Genomic DNA, 22485 nt, shown 5'->3' with positions numbered 1-22485 from the left:
AGATAGATGTTATGTGATTCCAATTATATGAACCTGTAGAAAATGTAGATTGTTGTTTTCCATGAGCAAGAATTTTGATGGATTAAGGAGAAGCTCAAGGAAATATTTTGGGGGTTGGAAACAGTGGAAATGTTACATATGTTGGTTATGCACCTGTGCATATTTTTGAAAATTCATTGAACTATACATCAGAATGCATGCATTTTACTATATGTAAATAGCTCTGAGGTAAAATTGGGGGAAAACTGAGCTCTTCAGAAAAGATTATTGGATATCCTTGTTAAAGTATTTCTTGCATTTAAGGAAACGTAAATGCCAAATATGGGGGCTAAAATGTTTCTCTGTTTAGCAAGTAAATTCAGAAAATTCTGACTTTGAGTCTGTGAATTCTGTATTTTTTTGGTGTAACACACTTTAGTGCCTTAAATAATTGACAGACAGCTGTGTATAGTAAGAACAAGTAAATGTGTATACCAAACATATTGATATTGAATCTTAGATTATTTGGCCACAGAATAGTATTGTGGTAGATTCAGAACTGATAAGGAATGATTACCTCTTATTTGAACTGAAGCAAACTTCTATTTCTATATTTATTAAAAAAAATTGCAAGGCAGTGCTGGGGATTTAGCTCAGTGGTTCTGCCACCTGCCTCGCAAGCGAAAGGTCCCAAGTTCAATCCCTGGTACCAAAAAAAAAAAAAAGAAAGAAAGAAATAAAGAAAGAAAAGAAATGTAAGTTTTTGTTGTTTTAAAATCCTTAAATATTTATATCTTATGATTTCATTTTCTTAGGTTACAAGAGAAGAAAGCTTATTGAGTCATGGAAGCACCACTGTCCAAGATGCTCCTATAGACAGGTACATTTCTGGGTAGAATGAATCAAATGGATTTTCTTATCTTTTCCATTACCTTGTTTTCCTTCTAGATCTTTTTCTTGGGGGGTGGCTTTTTTCCTTTTCCCTAATCTTTCATCACGTAGTTTCATATATATTTGAAACAGCTTGAAATCACTCTCTTCTATCCACCACTGAGATTCTTAGTACCTAGTTTTAGTTAGTCTCCCTACATTCCCTTTTGTCCTTATCAGATTTGAACTATAGAGTAAAATCCATCTTTAAAAATTGATACTCTTAATCTCATACTTGGTAAGGAATGCATATTCTCTTGGGTGTCGTGATTAACTTTACTGTCCTCTTGTCATCATGGTGGTTTTGTTCTTATAGACTTACATGTGTTGGCTCTCACGTTAACTGAGCAGATGTTTTTGCTACTCCACCCCTGATCTGCCTCTCTTCTCTTTAGTTATTATGTCATTATTTATCATGTTGGGCATTAATATTCTTTATGGGCTGGGGATTTAGCTCAGTGGTTCCACTGTTAAACTGCTTTCAAAGAGCATGTGATAGTTTAAATGTCAGTTATATTCATATATATATATACACACACACACATATATATATGTATATATATATATATATATATATTCTTTATTAGTACATGTTGCAGTATATAGTGATTACATTCATTGTGGCAGTTGATACATATACATTAACACATCTTAATTATTTTTTCTCCTCTTTCCCTGCCTGTCTCCCCCTTCTTCCATCTCTAGAAACATTTCCCACTTGCAAATGATCTATCTCCCTAATTCCTGTTATGCAAACTTTATTTTGCTGTTTGTTTTGTTCATCACTGTGTATCCAATGATCTGTTCTTAGTTGGTGCTAAAATGTTTTGAGTGAAAGTTTTTTCTTTTCCCATTACTCAAAATTTAACCATTGGAGAGTTTTTTGATTAATTATACTCAGTTCCATGTGCCTATAAGTCTGTAGCATGTTTTGCATGTAGGACTCTACAAGTATACTGATTGGGATTAGAAAAAAATTGAGGGAAAATTATTACAACTTGCCTTTTTATTAATTTTAATAAATGTTAGTGCTAACATCTTTAGAACTGTTGTAGTATTGAAGTTTTATTTAGAATAACCTCAATGAAAAATTTTTGCTTGTCAAGAAGAGAGAAAATGGGCATAGGACTGCCCTTTGTTCATCAGAAGTTTCATTGAACTCTTGAAGCTGGGTAGACCATACGTACACTCCACCTTTTAGATTTATTTTTCTAAATGGTTGTTCATATTTTAAATAATCTGGTGCATACCTCCTCCCCTTGTCCAGGATTTGAAATATGCTGAGTTCTCTTCAAAACTTGGGTCTATCTAAACCTTTTCCTTTCTGTTAACCTGTTTTTCTTTATGCTATCCCACACTTTTTATTACTGTACCTCCTTTTACACTTGATCTTAGCCAAAAGGCCAAGAAGCGATGCACCTCTTTTTATTTATTTTTTTCCAGTTCTTGGGATCAAACTCTGGACCTTGCACATGCTAGACAAATGCTCTACCATTGAGCTGCACTTACAACCCATTATTACTGTACCTTCTTTTAGAAAACAAGAGAGAGAATACCTTTGTACCATATATCAAGCTTTGTCGCATCTACCATTTTCATATAGATTTAGATCACTTTCTTTTACCTTTTTTATTGAGATGTAATTCATATAACACAAAATTCACCCTTGAAAAATATACAGTTAAGTGGTCTTTAGAGTAGTCACAAGGTTTTGCAACTATTACCACTATCCAGTTGTCATCATACCTGAAAATAATACCTTGCCCATAAGCTTTCACTTCCGCTACCATGGCATACCCAGCAGCCACTCATCTACTATGTCTGGATTTATCTACTCTGTATAGTTCCTATAAATGGAGCCATATCAGACATGGTTGTTTGCGTCTGCTCCTTTTGTGTGTGTGTGTCTGTCTGTCTGTCTGTCTGTCTGTGTCTGCTTCTTTTATTCAACTAATGTTAAAAAGGTTTGTCCGTATTGTGACATACATTGGTACTTCACCCTTCTTTATGGCTGAATAATATTCTAGTATACATTTATATGACATGTGTTTATCTGTGTATCAGTTGATGGACATTTGGGTTATACCCACTTTCTTTGTTTTTTTTTTGGTTTCTGGGATTGAACTCAGGACTTCGCTCTTCCAAGGCAGGCACAGTGCCACTGAGCTAAATCCCAGGCCCTGTATGTACTTTTTGACCATTATGAATAAAGTTGTTGTGAACATTTTGCATACAAGATTTTTTTGTGTGGGTATGTTTCAACTTAGTATATCCCTAGGAGGAAAACCACTCCTTCTCAGTCACATGGTAACTAACTTTTTTAAAGAAATACAAACTGTCTTCCAAAGTGGCTGCAACATTTTTCATTCCCACCAGCCATGTGTGAGTGTTCCACTTTCTCAGTATCCCTTTTATTCTGCATTTATTATTCTGTTTTTTTAATTAGCCTGTCCTAATGCATTTGAAATAGTATGGCACTGTAATTTTGATTTGTGCTTAAGAACTAATGATGCTGACCATAATGATGCTGACCATCTTTTCATGTATCTTTTTTGAAAATAATTTATTTAGATCATTTATTTTTGTAGAAACAGATTCATTGAGATGTGATTGATACCATACAATTCACCCACTTTAAGTATACAATTCAGTTGTCTTTAGTATATTCACAGACATGTACAGCCATCGTCAGTATCTAATTTTAAAATATTTTTGTCACCTCAAGATGAAATCCTATACTCTTAGCTTGCTTTGTCCCCCATTGCGATTACCTGCACCCCTACCCCTCTGCTGCTGCCCTGAGGAACCACTTATCTACTTTCTGGCTACAGATTTATCTGTTCTAGAAATTCATATAAGTAGTATTCTGTTATAGGAGATCCTTTTTGCTTGCTTCTTCCCCTTAGCATGTTTCAAGGGTCCTCCATGTTGTAGCATATATTAAAGCTTTATTCTTTTATGGCTGCATAATCCATTGTTTGGATCTACTACATTGTGTTTAATCATTCACCCATTCATGGACACTAGTGTTGTGTCCACTTTTGGCTGTTAAGAATAATGCTAGAGTGGGCCCAGGATTTAGCTCAGTGGTTCTGCCACCTGCCTTGCAACACAAGGTCCTGAGTTTGATCCCCGGTATGGGGTGGGGGTGGGGGATAATGATACAGTAAATATTTGTATGCGAGTTTTTGTTTGAACACTTGTTTTTAATTATTTCGGATATGTATCTATAGTAAAATTGGTGAGTTTTATGGTAATTCTGTTTGACTTTTTAAGAAACTTCCAGGCTGCTTTCCACAGTGGCTATACCATTTTCTATTCCTCCTAGCAATGTGTTAGGGTTGTGATTTCCCCACACCCTTACAACTCAAAATTTTCCACTTCTAAGTGCTACCTCATTGTCAGTTACACTTTTATAATGACTAAGGATGTTGGGCATCTTTGTGTTTATTGGCTGTTTATATATCCCCTTTAGAGAAATGTCTGTTATAAAATCCTTTGTTCATTTGTTATTTGAATTGTTTATCTTCTGTTGTTGAGTTGTAAAATCCTTTATACAGTGGTTCCCCCTTATCCGTGGTTTTATTTTTTGTAGCTTCAGTGATCATCCACTGTTTGAAAATATTAAGTGGAAAATTCTAGAAATAAGCAATTCATAAATTTTAAATTGCATGCTGTTCTGAGTAACAGATGCAGTCTCACAGCATCCTTTGTCAACTACAAGCATGCTGCATGTACTGCCCACCTGTTACATAGCAGCCATCACAGTCATCAGACAGTTGCATCATATTGTGGTCAGGTCATCTTGTCTTACTTCATAATGTCCCTGAAGTGCAAATGTAGTGATCCAAAGGAGGCACCAGAGAATAAAAAGTGGAAGGACAGATGAACTCTGGTACCATGGCAGTACTGCAGAGCACGTGATAAAGCCATGAACCACATAGAGAGTGAAGAACCCACTTACTTTCAAAACAAAAACAAAAATTTTTAGGAAGAACAACAACAATCACATAACTTTACTACAGGAAAGTGTTATAATTCTGTTTTATTATTGTTATTAATATGTTACTAGACTTAATTTATAAATTAAACTTGATCATAGGTGTGTATAAGAAAAAAGTGTAGTGTGTATAGGATTCAGGGCTATCTGTGGTTTCAGATGTACCTTTATGGTCTTAGAACACATCCCCAACAGGGTCTGGATACAAGACCCTTATCACATATATGATTTGCCGATACAGACAAACTTTGTGCCAAGGCATAACATACATGGTCTGGAGTCCCAACAGCCAATACAGTCCTTCTTCCTAGCAAAAACCTTCTGAGCCTGGCCTTTAATGGCAGCATTTCTATCAACATTTGATCTGGGCTCTGACCAGAATCTCCAGTCAGGTACAGCTTATGGCTTTGTAGGACTGCTTGTTCAACTGGAATCTCCAAACCTTTCCAAACTCTTCTCATAAGCCAATTTCAAAGGTTATGAACCTTATGGTCAGGTACGGTCACAGCAACAACCCAAGTTCTCTGGTACCAAATCCTATATCAGTCAGTGATTACCAGAGAAAACATTTAATATAAGATATGCACATATACAAGAATGTACAAATTTGGCTTACAACAGCCTCCTATAGTTGGATGTGGAAGAGTGCTAAAGGGCTGTCTGTGCACTGGGGATCCAAAGCATCCAGTCGAAGGGCTGAAGGGTCAGTGCTGGAAATGGAAGACTGCAATGGAAGCCAGGAGACATTTCTGTCATTGTAGTGAGATTTTAGGAAGGAAGCAGGGTAGTCTGCTATTTTGATGTAGCTATATGTGAGTCTGACTTGGACATAAAAGCAGAGGTACAGGTTGGAGACAGGTTCTACACAGGCACATGAGTATAGCATGGACTGCTAGAAGGACCTTACTACTTGTTATTTCTTCTTTCCCTGCATCAATTTCTTGTTCTTCTTTACTGAGTCCTTTCTTGAAGCATGCTACCTTTTTCTGCAGGTCCTCCATGACCTGAATTTGTCCTTCCTTTGTTCCCCAGTGCTGTATTAAGTGAGAATAATGTGCCTGTCTCCAAAGATTCTCTTTCTGTGATACATACAACACGTGTGGACAAGGATTCTGTTCTTAAGGTAAGAATACTTCTTTAAGATTTTCCAAAGAGAACATTGAGTTCAATCTAGGGACATCTAGTGATTTCTAGTTAGCATCTGTTCTCCAGTGAGAATCTTGTTGACACAGTCTTTGCAAGAGTATCTCAGAGTTTCCTCTTCAGGTTTTGTGTTACTGTTTGTATTTTTTTTGCGGGGGTGGTCTTGGGTTCTGCTATACTTTCCCTCATTTTCCTTTTAAGGACATACATTGTTACATGCAAATAGATGCTTTTAAAGTGCTTATTAGATGAAAGAGTTGAGGCTTTACAACAAAGATTGATTATATTGAAATTTGTAGTGTGATTTACTCTGGGAATATAAACTGTATGCTAGCTCTGATGTGTCTATTGCGTTATTCCTTTGTCTCAAATAGTATTGCATGGAAAGTAAAGGCAGTAAGTAAATGTTTCTTGATTGAAATAAACTTTTAAACAATAGGGACATATCATTGATTGTGTTGCAGTATAACCAGATCATCCAGCTTCTGCCATTCCTATGTCCACTCAGAAGTTGTAGAAATTCATTTCATTGCTTTAAGTTGCAAATTGTCCTTCCAAATAAACATGTACCAATTTATTCTCTTATTGCACAATGTTTATTTGTTTTTAAAATTTACCAAATATTTTATGAAGAAGGCAAAACTAGAAGTCACCTTTAGTCTTACTATACAAAGACATGTATAGTTGATATTTATTTATTTATTTGTTTAGGTACTAGGGATTGAACTCAGGACCTTGTGCTTGCAAGGCAGGCGGCAGAACCACTGAGCTAAATCCCCGGCCTTATAGTTGATATTTACATATGTAATCATTAGAACTTGAAGCTTAAAAGAAAAATTCAATCTAAAATGCCTTCAACTGAGAGTTCTTTTTTAATAATTAAAATACTAACAAGACCTTGACATCTTTGCTTGGTCACTGAAAACTCTTAAATAACGTGAGAATTTTTTTTAAAAAGAGAAGTACATTTAGTTCAAAGGTTTATTATGTAGATAATACTTACTATACAAAATGCTGGCCATCACAGATTACAAAAAGAAGAAAGCATAGTCTCTACCTTCAAACTGCATGTGGCGTACTTAGCTCAGGTGTGGGGCACTAGGAAGATGAGAGGAAAGAGAAAAATATTAACATTTATTGGAGGAGAATTTGCGGTATCTCCTTGACTCACTGTCTCCTATGGTAACCCTTTTGTCACTCTCAGCTAGTCTACAGAAAACCAGTACAGTCTCATCCCATCCAAGTTTTCTCACCGAAAAGCATAGCTATGAAAATTTACAGAACATTTCAAGTTCTGATAGTCTAGGTTCCCCTCCATGAAGAAGTTAAATCATCAAACTACGATTCTTGAATTTCCTTATTTGTTTAGAGGATTAACATTCACAGGCCTGGTTCAGAATTACAACTTTAGAAAATGTGGAAAAACCTTAAAGTCTGGTGATAAATGAATCATTTAACAATTCTAGATATCTTATCTTCCGTAGGATGCTACAGATGAATTGGATGCCTTGCTCTTATCTCTAACTGAGAATCTAATTGATAACACAGTCACACCCCAGGTAAATGTGCTCTTTTTTTTTTTTTTTTTTCTTCTTTCTTTTTTTTGGAGACAAGGTCTCACTATGTAGTTGAGACTGACCTGGAACTCACTATGTAGCCCATGCTGGTCTCAAACTCACAGCAATCGGCCTACCTCAGCCTCCCGAGTGATGGGATTACAGGCGTGCGCCACAACACCCAGCTTTAAATGTGCTTTTAAAAAGCAAATTAGAGGGGCCGGGGATTTAGCTCAGCGGTTCAGTGGCCTGCCTTGCAAGCCCAAGGACCCAAGTTCAATTCCCGGTACCAAAAAAAAAATAAAATAAAATAAAAAGAAATTTCTGTTTTTTAAAATGTTCCTGCTAGATTCCAGTTATTGCCTGTTCAACAATTTATCAAAGCTTTTTCATTTAATAAGTTTGTATTTCAGTAACTACTTAGCATTGTCTTCCTGTACTAAAATTCTCCTGCTTTGAATTTGCATGCCTCTTTATAGAAATCACTTTAAGTCAATAATTTTACACCATATTAAATAGCATGAGAGAAAACGTGGTGATAAATCATCTTAATGAGTTAAGACAATAAGGAAATGCTTCAGTTTTTAAAAATGTTATCGATAGATGGGAGCATAGTTAGCATTAATGTGCCAGTAATCTAACGATTGACTAACGATGTAAGTCAGCAATTGAGTCTAGAAGGTAACTGTATTTAGCTCTATAGCCATAGTACAATGGTGGCTCGGTTCACAAACTTAATTCACTCATGATTCTGGAAAAGATGGCCATGTTTGTGTTCATGAGGGAGAGAGGACTACACTCATGTTCATCACCTGAAGCAGAGTTCACATACAAAAGCAAAATTTTGCCATTTATGTGTGCAAACCAAATTGTTTGCAAACAAAAGCATTAACAGTTTCATCTCTCCAGGAACTTACAGTCTGTTTGGAGTGAGAAATAAATAACTAATGAGTGCCTTACAAGCGATATGACAAAAATTGCTGTAGGAACTAAATGCTATACTAAGGGCCTGGAAGAAGATAAAACTTTCTGTGAAGCAGGATGTCCACTTGGATCATTAATTCTCAGACCTAACCATGTCTTAGAATCACCTGGAGGGCATATTAAAACAGATTGCTGGGCCGGGGATTTAGCTCAGTGGTTCCACAGCCTACTTCGCAAGCACAAGGACCTGAGTTCAATCCCTGGTACAAAACAAAAACAAAAAAACAGATTGCTGGGCCACACCTCAAAATTAGTAATTAAGTGTGTCTTTAGGAGACTTAAAACATTGCACTTCTACTTATGTTCCCAGATGTTGCAGATGTGGTCTGGGAACCACCACTTAAAGCAGTAAACAAAAAGATTACCAAAGATAAGAAATAATCACAAGTTAGCCCAAGTGAACAGACAGAAAACAAAAAGGATAGTGGTAACAGTAAGCCATGGTAATTCTTTAAATAGACAAAAGAAATAACTTCTAAAATTAAAACAAGATGTTCTGAAGCCCAGAGGAGGAATGCATGGGGGCTTAATTCGGAACACTGACTATAAGTGTATGTTCCTTGTCATACATGAGTGGTGATAAAGTAATGAAAATCAAACAGATTTTTTTAAAAGGGCACAGTGCCTGCCCAGCAAGTGCAAGGTCCTGAGTTCGATCCCAGTTACCAAAAAAGGGGGTGGAGACTAATGATGTAAATCAGCAGTTGAGCACCTTCCTAGGATGAGCAAGGCCCTGGTTTCAATCCCCAGCACAATTGAAACAAAGAAGGTTTTATATCTCCAGTATATGGTCCCTTCCCTACAAACTTAGAATGCTTCTTTTAAACATCAAATACAGATGTTTATGCATCCAAGTTCTATTTATAGGCTGTCTGTTCAGTTAAGTTTACAGGTCTCTCAGTTATAAGAGCTGTACACACTTTCTTTTCCTGCAATACAGGGATGTGAATCCAGCGCCTCACACCTACTATCATCACTGAGCTACAACCTAGCTCTTTTTTTTTTGAGCTAAGGTCTTGCTAAATTACCTGTCTAGGCCCATGTGTGTGTGTAAAACATTGGACCCACCCCTTTTTTAATCCTTAAAACAGGGTCTCACTAAGTCTCTAAATTACCCAGACTAGACCAGAACTTGCAGTCCTCCTGCCTAAACTCTAGAGTGCTGGGATTACAGATGTGTACCACCATCCCTCGCTCTTTTATTACATTTTTATGGTTTATCTAGGTTACACTTTCTACTCTTAAGGAGTTTCCAGATTATAAAGTTCCCTCTTACTAGAGAAGAGCCATGGCAGACCCTAAAAGTTAGAGCAGGAATATCCATTACTAAGACTAGGAAGCAAGCTTTGGAAGATACTAAAAGTATAATCAGTTTGGAGGCCAGGCGTGGTGGTGCACGCTTGTAATCCCAGCACTCGGAAGGCTGGGACTGGAGAATTGCTGAGTTCGAAATAAGCATGGGCTACATAGTGAGTTCCAAGTCAGTCTCAGCTACATAGTGAGACCCTGTCTCAAAAACCAAACCAAAACAAACAAACCAAAAAAGTATCATCAGTTTGGAAATGGGTAAATATGTAAAATAAATTTGTAACAAGAAGTAGCTCTAAGATCAATAGGATAGTATCCTTTAAAAAAAAAGATAAGACACCCAAAATAAATTAAATGTACCCTCAGTGTATGGCACACTTGGTTTTTAGGTCCATGGAGAGCTTCTCTTTCATTTTCCTTTATCCTCCATCTTCACTTCCATTTCTCGTTTCTTTTTCCTCCTGAGTTACCTATTCTGTTTATTTATGTAAGTCCTTCCAGGCTACCTTGTATGTATTTATTTAGATAAACCCTGTAAGGAGTTGTGGAAAGTTTGAGATTTATATTCTTAAGTAGGATTGCAAAACTACAGGCTTAAATGAACACTGAATTGCACTGGCTGTTGCTGATTGCTGCCCAGGATGCCTCCCACGATTCCAGTCCCACTAGCAGGGCTCACATGTTCCCATCTCACTTGTGTTCTTCCTTCAGCTACATTTATTTGACCGACTGATATGTTCAATTTGATGCATTTGTCTTGTTTCTGTTTGCATGAGTTAAATTTAATATCCCAGTAGAATTACTATGAGAAAATGAAAAAACGGAAACAAAGTTTATAAATAGGGGTGGAGGGGTTGAAGAGAGGGCAGCAGAATGGGAAAAAAATAACAACCAAGATAGATTATGTAAAGGTACAAATTTTCAATGATGAATGTCATTGCATTGTACACCTAAAATATCAATAAGCTTAATGAGAAAAATTTAATATCTACCCTAGTTTCTTAATACTGATTTAGGTTTCTTCTTTGAATTACCTATTTATGTCTTTTGTCCATTTTTCTATTGATTTTTCTTTCTTTTTCTTGCTCACTTCGAGTTTTTTTGTATAGTCTTGATATCAGTTCTATGTCAATCTTATACATTAAAAATATTTTCGTAATCTGTATGTTCACAGTGGGGAATCTTATCACAGTATTATTTGTTGTAGATTTCTAAGGAGATTGAGGCAACTTATGTCTGACACTGGGAGATGAATGAATAAAATAGATTTGCGCCCTTCATTGAATAGAAACTTTTTATGCCTACATTCTTCGTTTTTTTCTTTATGGTTTGTGGTTTGGGTTTGTTGCTTGAGTTTTTTGAGACAGAGTCTTGCTATGTAGCCCAAGCTGACCTCAAGCTTACAGTGCTCCTCTTGCCTCAGCCTTCTGAGTACTGGTATTACAGCCCTGGTTTGGGGTTTTACTGTTTTTTTCTTCCTCATCTTCAACTCCATCTCCGAAGTCACAGAGTGATATTCTATATTTTAGCCATACATAATTTTTACTTTATTTTACTCTCATATTTCAGTTTTTGACCCATTTGGTTTTTTGGATTTTGGTTTTGGTTTTTTGTTTTGCTCTCTTAGCCAGAAGAGGAGATAGTTAGTATTTGAGGATGCCTCAACTTTGTATGTGTTCATATAAAGAGCTTGTTTCCCAAATATTATCTACTAGATAATCCTACCAACTAATCATTCCTTTCCCAACTTGTTGATGATATCTCCTCTATTCTGTTCTATTGTGCCCTGTCTTTTTCTGCTCTAGTACTGTAATATTTTTATGACTCTGGATTTCCAATATGTCTTATTATCTGAGGTATCCTGACATAAATTTTAGAATCAGCTTGTCATTTCTCCACTAATCCTTCAGGCACTTTAGTGGAATTTGTATTTTTGCAAATAAGTGGCATTTTTGTAATATGAAATCTTTCTTTTCATGAACATGATCTATATCTCCATTTTCTCATCTTCATTACTCTTAAGTGTTCCTTGTAAGTCTTCTGTATTGTTAGATTCAACTCTAAATACTTTGTAATTTCATTGATTTTTTAAAATGCTATTTACTTTTTCCACTATTGAATGTATAAGTTGATTTTGCATGTAGTAAACTTGCTGGATTCTCCCTTGGGGAAATCTGCAAATTATTCTGCACATTCTAGAAATTTCTGGGGGTTACTATTATTGTTTCCATTTATTGTTTACTCCATTGTTCACATATTGCTATTGTTTTACATATTTTTAAAATACACTGTGAGATGCACCTGTGATTAGGTAATTACACTTTCTTGAGCTCCTTTTAGCTTGCTTTTCTCTTTCTTTTATTTATTTTATTTTTTAAGATGAGATTTCATTGAGCTGTCTGGGCTGGTCTATTCTTCCTGCTTTAGCCTGCCCTATAGCTGGGATTGTAGGTGTGGGGCACCATGTCTGCAAGCCTTCTGTCACTTTTTTTCCTTTTCATCCTTTTTTTCCTCTCTTAATTTCCTTTGTACAGTTACAAACATTGACTCCCTAGCCTTAAATTCGTATTTATTGGTACATAATTTTCTGTTTTTTATTTTCAGCCTTTCTACATCTATTCGTTTTAAATGGGTCTTTTGTGAACAGTATTTTGCTGGAACTCTTCTGAAAAATTTTGAGAATCTCCATATTCAGTTTAACAAATTTATATTTACTGTAATTATGGTTAGGATATGGTTGTATAATGTGTTTATTATAGGTTCATATTATGGTTAATTTATTATGTTTACTATAATTATGGTTATTCATTTCTGCCAAACCATTTTTTTCTTTTCTTTGTTTACCATATTTTTTTCTCTCTATTGCTCTATTTCCTTTTATTAAAATGCATTTTCTCAATATTGGTTGGAAAGTTACACTTTGTGTTTTTATCCTTCTGGTGATTATCTATAGTAAGATTTGGACTTACCACTGAATTTTTCTTATCAGTAAGTAAGGGCCCCAGTGCAAAGACTAGTCTACATTTCTAAAGTAGGGGAGTTTAGGGCCAGGGATTTGGCTCAGTGGTTCTGCCGCCTGCCTCGTAAGCGTAAGGGGGCCCGAGTTCAATTCCTGGTACCAAAAAAAGAAAGAAAATCATTGAGTGTGGGCCAGGGATTTAGCTCAGTGGTTCTGCTGCCTGCCTTGCAAGCACAAGGTCCCGAGTTCAATCCCCAGTACCAAAATAAATAAAATAAAATAGAGTTTCATTAGATTATAATTCTGTACAGAGAAGTAAGATCTAGAAAATTAGACACTGAAAGCAAATAAGAACTATGAATCAGGAGCAAAATGGGTGTTTTTATTGATACTTCATACATGCATGATAATTAGAGAATTATCTCTTTATAAACACATTTTTCAGTGCTTTCTTTTATTTGGATTAGTCATAATCCATTGCTTAGGATGCTACTTAGAAGGCTATGACTATTTATACTTAACTGAACTTTCAGAAGAGAGAATGTTAAACTAACACTGAGTGTAAAATTCATTTATGTATTATTAAATAAACAAAGTAGTAGTACATTCTTGATTCATACATGTTTAGATTAGAGATTCTCAAAATTATGACGTTTAAGTCCTGAGATATTGCATTTGTGTTATAGAAAAGAATCTTTGATTCAGAAGTCCATGTCAGGTCTAGGGTGCTCGTTAAGAATTGCACTGCCTAAGATTTCTCAAAAAACTAAAACTAGAGATTCCATTTGACACAGTTATACCTCTTCTTGGTATCTTTCCAAAAGAATTAGAAGCATCTTACCACCATGATACATGCACACCCATGTTTATAGCAGCACAGTTTATAAGAACCAAATCTTGGAAACAGCCCAAATGCCCATCAACTGACCAGTGGATAAAGAAGATGTGGGTTTTATATATATATATATATAGATAGATAGATAGATAGATAGATAGATAGATAGATAGATAGACAGACACACACAGTGGAATACTGCTGTTGTCATAAAGAAGGATGAGCTTCAGCTTTTTATAGATAAATGGGTGGACCTTGAGACCATACTTTTAAGCGAAATAAATCAGACACACATGTTTAAGTGCCGCCTTACTGAATGTGGAAATAAGGACTGAGATGTATAATGGATGTTGGGAAATGGGAAGAAAATGTTCAAATGGGAAGGTGAACAAGGGAGAAGGGAGGGAGAAAGGGAAGGAAGGGACAAGAAAAAAGTGAAAATAGAAGGAAAAATGGAAACCAAGCTTTCGTACATAGAGAGGGGAAGGGGCTTGAGCGGGGTGGGATAAAATAAAATTTATTTAAGAAAAGAATTGCACCTCTATAATACATTTTATAATAGAAGAAAGTGGTATGAGTATAATTATGAAAATAAGTCAGTCTTCTCTAAAAGTAAATACTTATATAAAATTTGTTTTAGGTTTCTTCAGCATCCATAATCACACCCCGGTGGATTATCCCAGTAAGTTCGTATTTGTGACTTTTTTTCTGAGAGGGAGTCCTAAATGGGCATCAATTCTTCTGTTTCTTTATAAACATGGGAGCCATTGTCAAACCTCTGTTAACTGAATATAATGGCTTCAAATTCATGGCTTCATCTTTCTGTCTGTAAATGCTTAAGGCTACAGACAAAAACAATAAAAATTGGAGAGGAAGAATAGTTAAAATAACAAGACAACATGAACATCAAGATTATGTTCTTTCTTGCCATAGTCATGAGCAGAGCTGATTTGGAGCTGAGCTGCTGAGTGGGTTAGGGTTGTTACCTTGGCTATTCAGACATGTTGTGTATCTCCCACAGCAGCAGAGTAGCGCCATTTCTAATGGACTTGCCGGATGTGGAATGTCCTTGACAGAGAAAGAGGGACATGGTAATAAAGGTGGAATCTCACTGATCTCTCCCCCAGCACCATTCTTGGTAGATGCTGTGACCAGGTGAGAAAATTATTTCTCAGTTTCTGTTTTTAGGCATCTTTTGGCGAGACAAATAATAAAGTTAATTCTATTTGAAAGAACAGTGTCATGGGCCAGGGATTAAGCTCAGTGGTGCCCCCACCTGCCTTGCTAGTGCAAGGTCCCAAGTTCAATGCCCCATACCAAAAAAAATAAAACAAAAAAATAAAATGTGTCAATTAATTTTTTGATAAATTATTCCTCTTTTATGGTTTAATATTTTTTTCTTGATACTAGTAATCTTCTACAAAGATTAGGGTTTCTTTGTGAAGTCTTTGCTAAAAATTATTAACAGGTTTATCTTTACATTTTTATATTTGTTTTAAAATCCGTTTGTGTCTTTTCCTTTTATCTTCCCTATTGTCTATGCTCTATAATAGTGATAATTGTGCTGCCCATTAATATAGTGAAGAGATACAGTAAAAAAGTGAAGTAGGAGATTCCCAGGGTAGCATTGACTGATATTTGTTGAGCTCATTTTACCATACTGCTTGCTACAGACAGAAGAGATCTTTTCCATATTTGATTGAGAACATAGCTACCTGTTTTGCAAGATTTATAATTACTTTCTAACCTCAGACCTTTTTTAGTGATTAGCTGCCATTTTTCATATTCTCATTGGTATTGAGAATGTAGATCAGTTGAAGTACAGTAGAAGTTTTCCTAATCAGAGAGAGGAAAATTATTAGAGACGACTAACTTGAAAGAAATTAATAGTTTAATTTTAAAATAATATCTTTATCTCCATAGGCTCTTCAGTGATACCATTATTCACTTAGCAGACACTCATTAAATGTTTGTGGTGTACCTGGCATGACTATGGCACTGAAGATAGCAGTGAACAGGACAGACATGGAATCTGCCTTTTAGAAACTTAACTCTAGTCAAGTAGCACTGTGTACAAATGTAATGAGTTATTTTTCTAATCTTTATGCCTCATAATTGCTGCTATAAAAAATAAGAGATGGTGTGTAGAAGATAAGCGGCAATGCTTGCGGTTATATTTATACAAAAACAGGAATTGGAGGAGCCAGACATTCATGAAGATAAAGCACCTGGTAGGGCTCAGAGTATGAGAATTTATTAAAGTTACTCATGTTGAGCATTTGCCCTCCCTCTACCTCTGCTTATGCTGGCACAATTCTGAAGTCTTCCCTCTGAGGAGGCAGCCGGAAAGCGTCTGGATCTGAGAGTTTGCATTTGCAGTAAGGCTCTGAATTCAAAACAGTTTAACTCAAAGTCCACACATGAAAGGTGAGATGTCCAACCTTCTTTCTTTTTTCAGCTTCCCTAATGATGGCCAGCAGTAAATGTCTCAGGTGAGAAAGTAAGATTACTCACTGGAGACATAAATCAACCAAAGAGAAAAGGTCTACAGATACTACTAAATTTATGGATCATTAGTGAAATTGCTAGAAATACTCATAGTTAATTAACTGTAAGACAATTGATGTGCAATTGATATATATGTGCAGCTGTGAAACAGCATCTCGGTGCTGACCTTTTAAATAGGAAGAAATGTGTGAGAAAAGTCCAAAAGAAGTAAACTGAAAAAGAAATGAAATAAAGACAACATAAAGAAAACTTCACAAATTTGTATCTAAATTTAGAAGATACTGCATTTATACACTAGTAACAGGAACTTTATAAAAGAACACAAATATTTTTGGAAATTATTAACCACATTAAAAATAAAATCCAAAGAATGTATCGAAGATTGAGGCCATATCCAAAAAACTAGAAAAAAGGTAAAACCTAGGAGAGAAAAGGTTAAGAAAATTGGAGGATTAGTCTGTGAGATCCAGTATATGAATACTAGGAAAGGATTTCTTCCAGAAAGAAGGAATTTGTGCAAGTGAGGAAATTGTCAAATACTTAAGTTTCTAGATTAAAGGAGCCTGCTGTGTGTCCCCCACCGAATGAAAATAGGCTCAAGGAACATCATGAAGCTTTGGATTAAAGTGAAGGCAAAATAATGAGGCTCCAACGAGGGGGAAACAAAAGCACCTGGCAAGGGTTGGACTAAAAATAAGAGCAGATGTTACCGAAAGCTAGAATAGAAAGGAGTAATACTGTCAATTCTGGAGGGAACTCGTTTTTCACTGGAGTTTTATATCCAGAAAAACTTAGCAGTGAAATGTGACATTAGAATAGAGATGGTTTTAGGGTCAGGGATTTAGCTCAGTGGTTCTGCTGCCTTCCTCACAATCATAAGGACCCAGTTTCAATCCCCGGTACCAAAAAAAAAAAAAATGGCTTTAGACCTATAATTCTATAAAATATATTTTTCCCAAACAGCCTTTCTCAGGAAGCTACTGAAGATGTGTTCTATTAAAAGCAGGTGATTAACCTACCCCCAAAACAAAAGAAAAAAAAGGGAATTTAGAACCCAGGGAAACAGTAGATAGGTGCAGAGATTTGCCTGGAGGACGTCTTGAGCAGCCCCTGTCCAGCAGGTTTAGAAAAGATCTGACCCAGATTCAAGAAGGAAGATACAGAGTTCCAGAAAGGATTTTGCCAGGAAATAAAGACATAATTACAGGGTCAGGGGATTTAGTTCAGCAGTTCCTCCACCTGCCTCACAAGCACAAGGTCCTGAGTTCGATCCCCAGTACCCCCGCCGAAAAAAAAACAATATCAACAGATTTTTAATTACGTCACTTGCCTCAATAAACTGAGAAGAACCGGGCATGGTCGCGCATGCCTGTAATCCCAGCACTTGGGAGGCTGAGGCAGGAGAATCACTGTGAGTTCAAGACCAGCCTGGACTACATAGTGAATTCCAGGTCAGTCTCAACTACATAGTGAGACCCTGTCTCAAAAAACCAAAAAAATTTTTTAAATAAATAAATAAATAAAAATAAATTGAGAAGAGATTCACAATTCTACTTGAAATGTGAGGGATAATTTTTTTTAAATGAGTCATGTATTAAATCCAGAGCAAACAAAAATCGTACAAAAGAAATATAATGCACTGACACTCAGTTGTGAAAATCTTTACATGATTTCAGCAAACACCAAATATTAACATAAACAAAATTGGTCAGTTAGCTGTGTTGAGAAGAAGACAAGATTACGGGGCTTGGTTGGGCTATGAGAAAGTTAATCCTGCACAGTAAACATGTCACTCAGAACAGACGGAACTTGTGTTGTTTGTGAAGCGGAATCTCCAGACGGGGGCTTGTTAAAGCACAGGCTACTACTGATCTGGGTCCTGAACGTCTGACTCTGTTTCTGAGCCAGGGCCCAAGAATTTACATTTCTGACAGATCCCAAGAACTACTGTTTGGGAACCAGGGATATAGAAAGTGAAGGAAACTACTAGAAGAAAACAGTTGAAATTACTCATGTCGAGGTAGTAGAAATGAAGAGTGATGATAAAGATGATTGGTATTTCATTTATGAATCTTGTGAGTGCTTTTGGCCTTTACATTATGGTTTTTTTGTATTGGGTACTTTAAATATTAAACTAAATTAGATGTGGATACATCCTTGCATCTGAGTCCATGCAGTTCACGCACAGCAGAGTCTTGAGGCCCTCATGCAAAGGCTGTGTCTTTTCATTGTTCTCAGTGCTCTAATAAATAGATTAACTGGTTTATGGACTTGGGCACAGCCATCTAAGCACAGGGAAATACTTCTTTTGCTGTCTTCTGAGCTTGTTGTTCAGCACAGTACTGTTCACATCTCTGACTCATGAAGAGATGGTTAATTGTATATTAGGCATATCATATTCAAGGAAGTAGAGGAAACTCTTGAGGGTGTGTGTGTGTGTGGGTGTGGGTGTGGGTGTGTGTGGTGTGTGCTTTGTTTTTTGTGGTCCTGGGGGATTGACTCAGGGCTTTTGTATTAAGCTACATCCCCAACTCATTTTTTTTGTTTTTTATTTTGAAACAGGGTCTCACTAAGTTTTCCACGCTGGCCTTGAGCTTGCAATCCTCTTACCTCAGTCTCCCAGTGTGCTGGGGTTACAGCCATGTACTACTCCAGCAGGCTATAAAGCTGGTATTTTATATTTCAAAATGAAATGAACATCACTTGTCTGGAAAATTTCCTTCTGCAGAATATCTTATTGCCTAAGTTAGGTGTTACCACATATCCATTTAGGTCTGTAAAGTACTGTGTTCTCAACATGTCCATGTGGGCTACTAGAAACGTGAATGTCCCTTGTTCCCTTCCCTCCCCCCACCCTAGATGTTTTCATTTAATATCCATTCTCTCTTCCTTTCAGTTCTGCACCAACTTTGACTGAAGACACTTCAGTCTTGAAGCACAAGTGTTTACTGACCACTGAGCTCTAAGAGACTGCCCCTCTCAACTGGTAACTGGAATGCCCAGCACTCTCTAGCTGTCCGTCCTGGAATCTGTTCCAACTGGAATGTGTTGAATTCTGGAGTTTGTCCTTTACTTATAGGTAAAAATACTCTACCTGCATTTAACTTCAGCTCCGTTTTAAAAAGCTACATTTTCCGTCCAACTGGAAGGATTTAATCACACTACATACTTTCCCAAAGGAGAGTATCTGGTCTTTTACTTTATGTAATTTCATTAGAGTTGGTAATTCCTGAATCAAGAGAATTACTTTCCCTGCAGTTTCCTTCAAACTCTTGGCTCCACCTAGCGGTTATAACTGTTCATAATGACTCTGGCAGTTATCAGCCTTTTTTATTTTTTTCCTGGTACTAGGGATCGAACTTGGGACCTTGCACTTGCGTGGCAGGCAGTGGCACCACTGAGCTAAATTCCCAGCAGTCTCCCCTATTTTTGACTTTTTCTTTGGTACTGGGGATCGAACTCGGGTTCCTGCGCTTGCAAGGCAGGTGGCGGAACCACTGAGCTAAATCCCCGGCCCTATTTTTGACTTCTTATGAAGTGGCTCTCTTGCCTATGAATTTATATCAATATCAGATAAACACTGAGAAGAACAACAGAGCGATCAAGCGATCAGTTTCCCGTCATATGTTTTTATAGTTTTGCCTTCCCACCAGAAGTATTCCCATGCACCACACTAACCTTGCAGCCTGGGAGGGGGACGAGTTCCTAGTCAAAAGACCCTAGGTATTGACCTGCCCTCCTGAGCCAGGTGAGGAATCCAGGCCATTTTAGACTTCCATAATTAAGTCAATATTCCATATCAGTACCTGTTTAGACAGAGCTTCCAATTCCTTTCTATATAAGCTGAATAAATTGACAACTCTCAGACCGAAAAAGAAGAAACAAAAGCAGATAGGGGATAGGGGTAGGAATGAGAGGATTTTGTTTCTTAAATGCCCTCCACATATGACACTGTGTATGGCATACTAAAAGAAGTCACACTACATTAGAGATATTGTTCAAAAGACTTCTTAAGAATTATTTTAGCCCTTTTGGCCTGTACAAAAAACTGTGGATGTTAAAGTAGTATATGTTCAGGCTGGGGATTTGGCTCAGTGGGTTCCACTTCCTGCCTTGAAAACGCAAGGGCCTGAGTTCGATCCCCAGTACCAATAAATAAAGTGTAGTATATGTTCTTCATAGAAGAGTATACAGATAACCACCTATTAATCTCAAAACCCAGAAATAATACTGATTTAGCTTTAGAACTGTAGGCTGAAAAGTAAGCCTCATTTGCTGTGGAGGAAGAAGATGACCTGGAAACCGTGTCGGGAAAGGAGCCAGTAATCAAGGACTGATGTTAAACTTACCTCTTAGAAATTGTTTTTTAAGTTTCCTGCCCTGAAATGTGTATATAATTGAGCATTAATTTGTACTACTCAGTCTAAAAGAACATCCAGTTTTGTGGTCTTGAAATCTCATGATATGGACTATTCTGGGCTCCTGGTGACATACTTAAGTGCTCAAACACACTAGGATCAGACTGGAAAGCTCGGGAATCTTAAACTTGCACTGTTTCCCAGGGAGCTGTATAGATGGGAAAGCACTTTTCACAAAGCATTTTGGCTGAAAGAGAGAAAGTTGGCACTTCTTACTGACTGCCTCCCCATAGCCATTATGCTAAGCTTGTGAGTTTCACAGGGCTGCTCTTAGCAGTCGCTGGTTATACTGTAAAACATGTTTTCTCACAGCTGTGGAACATAGAACCTAGACCTGACCCAGAACATGTTGGACTGGTCATCGGTTTTTCAGTGCTTGACAACCCTGAATGTCCTGCATGGTTGGTGCTGTGCTCCTAACCACAGAGCAGCTGAACGGCATTGTGTCCTGGAAGACCTGAATTTTCCGTCCAGTTTAGAAGGCAGTACTATTCTTATCTTAAACTTTCCAGGATTTAGGAATTAAGTAGTTGAACATATTTCATCACCTATGTGTCTTCAGGTACCTGTATTCTTGCCAGTCAAAATATTGGTAGGGACATTTATTTGAATCTCCATTAAAAGTAAAATGCCCAAACATGAAGTGGTAGATGTGGATGGTGGATTATCCCTGACAAATTAGATACCTGTCACATATAAGATTCTTGTTGCCTGCTGCTGGTGTTGGTCCCCAGAGCTGCTATCCCCGCTCATGCCATTCTGCTCTTCTGAGGACAGTGGACAGTAGTGGTAGAAAGAGACAGGGTTGAGGATGTGGCAGGCAGGCAAGGGAAAGGTCTGTCTCGGAAGAGGCAAGCATGTGTGAACCAGTGGAGGATGCTGGCAAAGAGACTGGAATTGACCCTGGTCAGGAGAGCAGCTGGTAACATTGGGCTGAGGTGAGGGGGCAGGGCGAGTACTGCAGACCTTGATGGTTTGCTTCGCACTTGGGGAACAGTGCTGTGGTAGCTGCTCTGCCACCTTCCCACAGGCAGAAGCCAGGAGAGGATCCTGGTGTGGGGGTTGCCATGGTAGTTTAAAGTAAGATATGAATGTTCCACCTTTCTGCCCTGGACTATCCCGCAGCTCATGAGTTAATCAGTGAGACCTCAATTCTGTTCGTCTACAGCGTCTCCTTTCTAAAAAGAGGGGCTCGTGGTTATTACACGCCCATTCTTCAGGAGACACTACTAAGCCTCAGTGAGTAGGTTCCTTGTATGCTTGACAGTTTTGACACTGTAAGAAAAATTCTTTTGAAAAATACTGACAGTTTTACTAACTTCTTTGGCTTTATTTGCTTTTGTACAATCTCAGAGGTCCTATGGACTTGTAAAGATGAAAGCCTTGAGTTTTTCTAGACTGTTTTCTCTTTCATGTTTCTCAGTTCTAGCTAAAGCTTGTATTTCTGTCTTCTCTTAGCTAAGCCAGGGAGAGAACCCGGGCTGTCCCTCTAGAACCTTTGGTAGTGGGATTTTGCCAGTCACATAAAGTCTGTCATATTTTTCTAAGTAAGGATCTAGAAAAACTAAAGTTCCTGTCTCCTCACTCAGCCGCAGTCACATGCATGTTCTGCAAAGGCTACAGGCGGTAATGATCTCCGCACTCAGCTCTGAGAGTACAAAGGCATTGTGAAGAACAGCACATGTGAACTTGGCTATGTTCAGTAAAGGTTTATTTAGAAAACATCTCCTGACCCCTGATTTCCAGCTTTGAGGAGTGGCTACCTGGAAGGCAGGTGGGGATTCAGATGGGTTCTGAAGTATCATCTGTCACTTGGAAACACTTAGCCCATCCGGATGTTGCATCCTCATGCACATGTAGCACAA

At 37.4% G+C, this 22485-nt stretch overlaps 1 protein-coding gene across 4 annotated transcripts in view; it reads left to right on the top strand.

Annotated features, from left to right (window-relative positions):
* Epb41l5 (erythrocyte membrane protein band 4.1 like 5) overlaps positions 1-22485 on the top strand; it is a 135091-nt gene that overhangs the window by 93537 nt on the left and 19069 nt on the right. For 2 of the 4 annotated variants that reach the window (XM_033757132.1, XM_010632281.2), the window contains 6 exons: positions 795-859; positions 5942-6032; positions 7537-7611; positions 14335-14376; positions 14716-14849; positions 19099-19587. In XM_033757132.1, the coding sequence (XP_033613023.1) occupies positions 795-859; positions 5942-6032; positions 7537-7611; positions 14335-14376; positions 14716-14849; positions 19099-19168 (477 nt within the window). In that variant the 3' untranslated portion in view covers positions 19169-19587. Of the gene's footprint in view, positions 1-794; positions 860-5941; positions 6033-7536; positions 7612-14334; positions 14377-14715; positions 14850-19098; positions 19588-22485 lie in introns of those variants that run through there. The other 2 variants (XR_004514700.1, XM_010632282.2) reach the window with 2 other exon arrangements.

This window comes from Fukomys damarensis, unplaced genomic scaffold (genome assembly GCF_012274545.1).
Source record: "Fukomys damarensis isolate Sample0158 unplaced genomic scaffold, DMR_v1.0_HiC HiC_scaffold_29, whole genome shotgun sequence".
NCBI lineage: Eukaryota > Metazoa > Chordata > Mammalia > Rodentia > Bathyergidae > Fukomys > Fukomys damarensis.
Note: the sequence above shows the minus strand (reverse complement) of the source record. Positions and strands in the feature narration are given on the sequence as shown.